The following is a 7,777-nucleotide window of genomic DNA, read 5'->3' on the forward strand; positions in this document are numbered from 1 at the left end:
CGTGCTGGTGGGTGAGGGGAAGTGGGAGAGTGAAACTGGGGAGGGGTGAATTTGCATGGGGGTCCCTGGTTGGGGTCCCTGCACACAGCCTTTCCCCCAGAGCTGTGCCCTGCCGGTTGTTGTGCTCCCTCAGAGCTGCTGCCTGACTTTCCCAGGCTCTGCTTGAGGGATGCTTCCCATCCCTCCCAGCTCTGTTTATCTTTCCTTTTCGTTCCACACCAGGGTGAGAAGAAAAGCGCTGCGGGCCTGCTGGCAGCAGCCAACACAGCTCAGCTGCTCCTGGGCTGGGTCGCAGCCCCCGCTCCATCCCGCATCCTGTCCCGTGACGGCTGTAGGAGGCGGATGTCTCCTCCCAGACAGCTCCAAGCTTTGGAAAAGTGCCCGAGCCGTGTGTTATAGGGCTGTGAGAAGGTTGGTGGGGTCCCAGGGCATGGTTTTGGGATGTGCCTTTGGGTGCCTTTCAGCCTGGGCAGGGCGGGAGCATCCTCCAGCTGTGTCTCTCTCCAGGATATGTCCCAGCACAGGGCTGGGTTTGATGGGAAGAGCAGAAGGGAAGAGCCCTTGGACCCACACAGAGAGGAGTTTATTGTTACTGTAACTGAAATGTTAACCAGAGAATTACAGTTAATCCAAATGGACTTAATAGGGGAGGAAAAAAAAAACCCCACACCCTGCTACAAGTTCCAATGAATAACAGGGCTGGGCAGAGTGCAAGGAGCCCCGGGGGGGGGGGGATGGGGGGACGTGGGTGTTTGTCCCCCACCCTTCCCTTGAGCAGCTGCCCTGCTGCTGCCATCAATGGGGTCATTCACAGGATGGGGGTGTTGGCCAGGGCTCGCCAGTGGTGCTGCAGCTGCCGACTGTTGTGCTTGGCACCAGTGCCTGCCGACAGCTCTGGTGTCCTTGGGAGCTTAGGGTTGGGCAGTGTCCCCGTGGGCATCACTGCCCATAGGCTGCGTGTCACTTTCCTCTGTGTCAGGGTGATACCCGGATGGGGAAACTGAGGCACGGGGGTGGTCAGGGCCGTGGCTCTTTGTTGTTTGTGCCTGGGATGCTCAGGTGGGAAGAAGCTTTTTTTCCACAAGCTTTTGGGTTGCCTGCATTAACCAACAGCATCACAGCTCTGTAGCTCTGCAGCTGTTAGTTCTGAGATGAAAACAGGAAGCCTCCATGCCAACAGCAATAAACGGCCCCGTGGGCTGGGACCTGCACCCCAGGCAGGGCTGGTGGGGAGGGTATGGAGCTCCCCGAGCTGTGGGCTGTGGAGGGTGGCAGGGGTGGGGATGGAATGGGGATGGGAACGGTAATGGTAGTGGCCATGGGAGTTGGGATGGGATGGAGCGGGGGAATGGGATGGAGATGGGGATGAGATCAGGAATGAGGATGAGGATGGAACAGGAATAGGAAATGGAGATGGGATGGGGGGGGGCGGGGGTGATCATGGAGTTGGGAATGCAGTGGGGGTGGAATTGGGATAAGGAGGGGGGAGGGATGAGAGATGAGGGATGAGGATGGGAATGGATGTTGGAATGGGATGGGGATGGGTGTGATATTGGGAACAGGGATGGGAAGGGGATGGAATGAAGGTAGGGATGGGAACAGGAACAGGAATGGGGACAGAGATGGAACAGGGATGGGGACAGAATGGGAACTGGAGTGGGAACAGGGACGGGGAGAGCTGTGGCCTAAACAAGCATCTGGAAAACGAAGTCAGAGCTGCTGTTGGCAAAGATCTGTTTCACCCAGGAGCAGGAAGTGAAGCAGAGCCGTGTGTGCAGGTGTGTGCATGCTGGGGGGGGGGGGGGTGCTGCAGCCCCACAGCAAGGCTGGGGAGAGCCTGAGGTGGGGCTAGGCGTGAGGCCAGCTGTTTTCCACAGCTCCATGTTGCTCTTGGCACCAAGGTCCCAGCTCGGGTACCTGGGGCCTCCAGCTGCCCCCTCCCTGCCCTCCACCAGGGAAAAACAACCCACACCCTGCTTGCCAGCCTGAGACATGGGGACAGCTTCCAGGAGCCCTGCTTTGGGGCCAGGAGGGGTTGTCTGTTAGAGACCCCTACCTTGCCCAATATGCATGTACACAGCTGTGTGTGCACATCTGCACAAGCCTATGGGCACCCTGTGTGTGCACAACCACGTGTCCACACGCCTGTTTGCATGCACATAGGTGCGTGTGCACACCACGCATCCGTGTGCGTGCACATCCATGCACATACACCTCCATGTACCCACACGTACATACGTGAACACACACATGAGGCTGTTGCCCTCAGCTGATGCACAGCATGGTTATATCTTTGGGATTTGGGGTTTGGGGAAACCCTGCCTGCGGACAGCTCTGTGGGATACTCCCATCTCACTTCACCATCTGTACCATGCCAATAGCCCCAGTTTGGATCTAGGCTCCTCCCCAGCCCTCCTGGGCCCCCCATCCCGATGTCCCCGAGGCAGGAACCGCTTGTCCCCATACAGATTTATTGTGCTAGGATTACATTGCTGGTGCAGCCAGGGAAGGAAGGGTGAAGGTAGCTCGAAATAGGGCACAAACCAGCTGTGCCCCAGCCCGTACAGGTCCTCGTCCTGCGGGGACCCCACGCCCCAGGACTCTGCAGCCCACTTAAGAGCCAGGGACCAGCCCTGTGCACCCCAAAAAGCATGAGGCTGGGGAGATCTGGACCCCCTAGGGTCCTTCCTGCCCTGTACCCAGAGGCTGGCAATGGGAGCAGGAGATGCTCTTGGAGCTGGGAGGGGTTCCTCCATCCCAGTGCCATCAGCATGGCCCCAAGACTGTGTCATGGGCCAGGAGGACCAGGGGGACCTGGCGGTCCTGGGGGGCCTCTCAAGCCAGGGTCCCCTTTGGGACCCATGGGGCCAATCTGTCCCACAGCCCCGGGGTTCCCAGGGAGCCCCAGTTTTCCTTGAGGACCAGGGGGTCCTGTTGGTCCTGGTCCCCCCTCTGGCCCCGGGGGACCCACATCTCCCTTGGGTCCCATCTGTCCCCTGGAGCCAGATTGCCCAAAGCTGCCCTTAGCACCCTTGAGGCCGGGAAAACCCTTTGCGCCCAGGGGACCCCTTTCCCCTTGGGGGCCGGGGGGACCAGGGGGTCCGGGGGAGCCGGGGGGGCCTGGTGAGCCCAGGCTGCCCGCGTCGCCCTTCTCTCCTTTGCTTCCTGCGGGACCCTTGATGCCAACATCACCTTTGAGGCCGCGGGGACCTGGGAGGCCTGGCACACCTGTAGGAGAAAGAGGAAGGAGTGAATGCAGTAAGTGGGGTGCGGCATCGCAGGGTGGTAACACTGCCGTTGCTTCTTCTTGGAGTTACACCCCTTTTGGAGCCAAAGGCAGCAGAGGACAGTGCTCAGAAGGGCTGAATTTGGTGCTCTTGGCACTGTGGGATGCCCTGGGCAGGACTAGGAACAGTGGGTCCCTGCCAGCATGCTTGGGGATGTGGGTGGATGGATGTCCGTAGGCCACAGAAGTCCCCATGGGAAGTTTCAGGCATCCTTGTCCTGGGGGGTCCATGCCCTCCCCGCCAGGACCAGCAGTGGGGTCACCTGCACCAAGGGGAAAGCTGCAGAGTGCAGAAACACAGAAATGTGGCACTTGGGGACGTGGTTTGGTTTAGTGGACATGGTGGGGGATGGGTTGGAGTTGGACTTGGGGGATCTTAAAGGTCTTCTCCAGCTGTAATGATTCTATGACTCTATGAGTGGGCATGGTGGCAATGGGTTGTCAGTTGGACTTGATGATCCTGGAGGTGTTTTCCAACCTTCATGACTCCATGATTCCAAGACCCAGCCTCCAAACCTGCCTTCCCCCATCAGGCACAGCCCCCAACAGACCCAACCCCAACCCACCCCTGGGCTGCGGACGCTGAGATGCTCCTCACCTCGTAAGATAGTGATGTTCCTCAGCATCTCTCCATGCCGGACATCCACCACCTTCATCTCCTCCATCACCATGGACAGGTTGCGGATATCAAAGTCGAGCCGGGCGCTGAGCAGACCGAAGCGCTCCCGCAGAAGGTCCGTGGTGCCCTGGACCAGGCTGAGGGACTTGTTCAGGTAGTAGAGCTCCTCGGCGTGGGCATGGAAACCCAAAGTGCAGGAGAGCCTCACGTCGTCCAGGTAGCGCAGCATGCTGTGCACGTGGCTGTCGGTGGCATTGATGTTGGTGAAGATGGTTCCAATCTCAATCTCATGTGAGGCCATGCGGCCTTCCAGCGTCTCGAAGCGCTCGGCCGTTCGGTTCTGCGCATACTTGGCGTGGTAACGCAGGTCGTTCATGTTCTCCTCGTGGTCATCCAGGAAGGAGGAGATGTTGTCCAGCTGTAGCTGCAGCCCCATCACCTGCAGCACCAGGTCGTGCATGCCCTCAGCGTTCTGGCCCACCTGCCGGGCTGCAGCACCCACGCCAACCTGGATGCTCCTGACCAGCTCACCCGTCTCGGCAGAGTTGGCCCTGAGCCCTGCGAAGAGCCGCGTGTAGTTCTGCCACTCGGTGACCATCTTCTGCAACGTCAACGTCTCCTCGTCCGTCTTCCTCTGGATGAGTTGGATCCAGTCGGAGGTTTGCCCCAAGGTGAAGTTGAGCTGCTGCATGGCGGCCCGCACGTCAAAGCGCTCCTGTTCCAGGCCCTTGAGCGAGCCATCAAGCTGGGAGGTGATGGCCCGCCAGCCCCCCAGCTGGGCCACCAGTTGCCCCACGCTCTCGTTCAGCTGTCGGGTGGAGGAGGAGCAGTCGGCCACCTCGCTGCTGATCTCGGTGCTGCTGGATGAGAGCACGTCGTGGGTGCGGGAGGTACGGTTGAGGAGGACCTCCTGAACCAAGAGCATCTTCTGGATCTCCTCCAGCTCGCCCTGCAGCTTGCCAAGCTCCTGACCCAGCTGCCCTGTCTCCAGGCAGAGGGAGCAGTTGCCTGAGCTCTTCTCATCTGAAGGGAGGGCAAAGGAGTCCAGCACCGCACCACCAACCGTGGAAGCCCATAGCCCACCCCACGCCCCATCCCCACACCACCGACCATGGGAACCACCCCAAAACCCACCCCATGTTCCCTCCCCGCACAGCCAACTGTGGGAGCCACCCCATAGCCCACTCCATACTCTGTCCCCACACAGCCAACCATGGGAGCCACACCACAGCCCACGCACCATCCCCGCAGACCCCAGCAATGGGCACTGCAGCCCCATGGCTGGGGAGAAGCCGTGCAGACTCACCTAGCTCCTGGAGGTCCTCCTGGATGGACAAGATCTTCTCCTCATAGTACATCTGGGCCGAACTGATGTCTCCAGAGATGGAGTTGACTTTCTTGAACACTGTGGAGGGGAGGTGGGCAGTGAGGGGGCAGCACAGCCGTCACCATTCACACCAAAGGGCTTGGGAATCCCACAATGTCTCCAAAGGCTTGCTGATCCACAGCAGGGTCAGTGGGACCCCCAGAGCCATACAGCACTCGCAGAACACCCCTTCCTTCCCCCCCCCACACACACACATCCCCATAGATGGGGTCCCTTCACTTTGCCATTTTGGGAGCTTGGGATCTAGGGCTGCTTCAGCCCCTCTCCACGGAGCCCAACTATTCCCCATGGAAAGGAGAAGGGAGGGAGGGAAGGAGCCGACCCCCAGCCCTGCCTGCGCTCACCCAGGGCAGCCAGCACGGTCACAGCCACGATGAGCAGCACGGAGAAGACATAGAGGACTTTGATGGCCATCTGCAGGGACAGGTTCTTCTGGCACTGGCTGCAGCCACCCCGTGCCCTGCCTGAGCAAGAGAGGGATGGATCAGAGTTGTACCACAGGGAGGGAAGAGGTATGGATCAGGGATAGATCAGAGGTGGATCGGGGATGGATCAGGGATGGACAAGGGGATGTATCAGGCCTTTGCCCCTGCCTACACCATGGATGGGGCTGGCAGGGTGGCCTCACTCCTTACCGTTCGGTCGGTAGCGGAAGGATGGCATCTCCTCCTCTTCTCCTCCCACCAGGTCCTCTGCTGAAAGGCAATACGAGGAGCAGGTCGGTGCCACCACAGCCCTAGCAGGGCCGAGGGGAGAGCCTGACTGCAGTGACACCCTCCTGGGTCAAAATCCCTTCCAAGGATTCACCAAACCCTTGCACAGGGCACGGAGCAGATCTAAGCCCCAAAAGGAAAGCGGTGGCTCCCCAAAAGGTGCTGCAGTCCAATGTCACCACAGCTCTGGAGATGTCACCCAAAGCCTGGTGGCAGCTCTGGTTCTGCAGGGCTTGGCCAGAACCTCTGAGCCTGCTTCATTCCCAAAAATAATATCATTTCTGAGCTGTCCCATCCCTGTGTTTTGCATGGAAAGCATAAAATGGTTACAGGGCCATCCTCCAACACGAAGGGCTTTGCCACAACCCAGTGAGCAGCTGGGCCACAACAAGGGGGGCAGTAAGCCCAGGACCCCCTTCCCCCGCAAGCACCCTGCGTGCATGGCAAGCTCCCCAGATCCCCCTTGTCTTGCCGACATCCGTCTGAGGACTGCACACAATCAGCCCCACGGCTCTGCAGCCTCCCCCCTGCCCAAGCCCCCCGACCTGCCCCACAGCCAGCCCTCGGCGCTGAGGTTGCTGCACCAAGGGTGCCGCGAGGGGCCGCGTCCCATGGCCGGAGTGCCGCACCGCCAGCATCCACTGCTTATAAACCCTGCCTCCCCCACGGAAACCCAGGGCGGTGGTGTTGGAGGGGGCCTCCCTCTGCTCTCCGCGTCCCTCCTGCCTAACGTTGTCCCATGTTTGCTTTTCTGCCCAGCGCGAGGAGGAGGTCTGCCCTGTCCCCACCCCCCCACCGCCATGGGTGTCTTCAGAGCTGGGACAACACCCCAGAGGGCTTTGGGTTCCCCTGGTCACCTCCTATCTCTGAAGATGATAGCAGGGACCCCCTACTCTGGCACTACTGTGCTGCCAGCCCCACTCCTCACCCCACATCTCCCCATGGCTCCGACCCTCACTCACCTCTCATCGCCCCGAACAGCCTGGATGAGAGCAGGGACGCAGGGGGGGGCTCACCGCCCGGATCCCCCCAGCTGTCCCTTCACGTCCCTTCCCTCCGTGCTGCCGAGCATGGCCGGGGCACCCCGCTGCCCTTCCTCGTCCTGATCAAAAGCCTTTGGGATCCTTCAGAAGCAACCCCGTTGGCTGGGGGGCACCCCCAGGGCCAGTCGCTCACCCATGGCCTCTGCGGGATGGGGTGCGGGGAGCGCAGCCGCGCTTGGCTGCCGTCCACCCAAGCGTGAGGCGCCGGGATATGCGCTGGAGAAGAAAGGCTGCTCCCGCGCCTGCCTCCTTCCCTCCGGCCCTAATGACTACCAAATGTCCCACGGAACGCCGCTGTGCCGGCCAAGGGGAGGGATGGGGTGGGGAGGAGGTTGGGGAAGTGGATGGGGATGCGTTCTGGGGGCTGTGCCCAGTGGTACTGGGGGGGTTTTGGGTCTGGGAATGGGGTCTTGGACTGAGAATGGGATCCTGGTGTATGGGGATGGGGTCCTGGTTTGGTGATGGGGTCCTCGTTATGGCCATGGGGAGATGGGGTTTGGGGTTTGATATTTAGGGTCCGGGGGTGGGATTGGTCTTGTCTTTTACAGGGTCTTAGTCTGGGGATGAGATTCTGGTGCATGGGGTCGGGCTGAAGGGTTTGGAATTGGGGCTTGGTCAAGGCCACGGGGAGGTGAGATTTGGGGTCTGGGGTGCTGGGCATGGCATCCACATTTGGATCAGGGTCACAAGTTGCTATGCTCCAGGTTCTGGGGTCCTGCTTTGAGCCCA

At 60.4% G+C, this 7,777-nt stretch overlaps 1 protein-coding gene across 4 annotated transcripts; it reads right to left on the reverse strand.

Annotated features, from left to right (window-relative positions):
* Nucleotides 1-2,454: 2,454 nt before the first annotated feature.
* On the reverse strand, nt 2,455-7,331 carry SCARA3 (scavenger receptor class A member 3). Of its 4 annotated transcripts, none has more exons than XM_040698079.2 (6): nt 6,968-7,331; nt 5,928-5,984; nt 5,637-5,756; nt 5,212-5,310; nt 3,885-4,928; nt 2,455-3,228 (listed from the first exon to the last, which is right to left on the reverse strand). In XM_040698079.2, the coding sequence occupies exons 1-6, from the start codon at nt 6,972-6,974 to the stop codon at nt 2,789-2,791; spliced, it is 1,767 nt and encodes a 588-aa protein (XP_040554013.1). In that variant the 5' UTR covers nt 6,975-7,331; the 3' UTR covers nt 2,455-2,788. The 4 variants fall into 4 exon arrangements, with proteins under 4 accessions (XP_040554013.1, XP_040554012.1, XP_040554015.1 ...); XM_040698078.2 differs by having other exon boundaries at nt 5,928-5,987; XM_040698081.2 differs by lacking the exon at nt 6,968-7,331 and adding an exon at nt 6,551-6,630.
* Nucleotides 7,332-7,777: the final 446 nt, after the last annotated feature.

The sequence above is a fragment of the Gallus gallus genome, chromosome 3 (assembly GCF_016699485.2).
Source record: "Gallus gallus isolate bGalGal1 chromosome 3, bGalGal1.mat.broiler.GRCg7b, whole genome shotgun sequence".
NCBI lineage: Eukaryota > Metazoa > Chordata > Aves > Galliformes > Phasianidae > Gallus > Gallus gallus.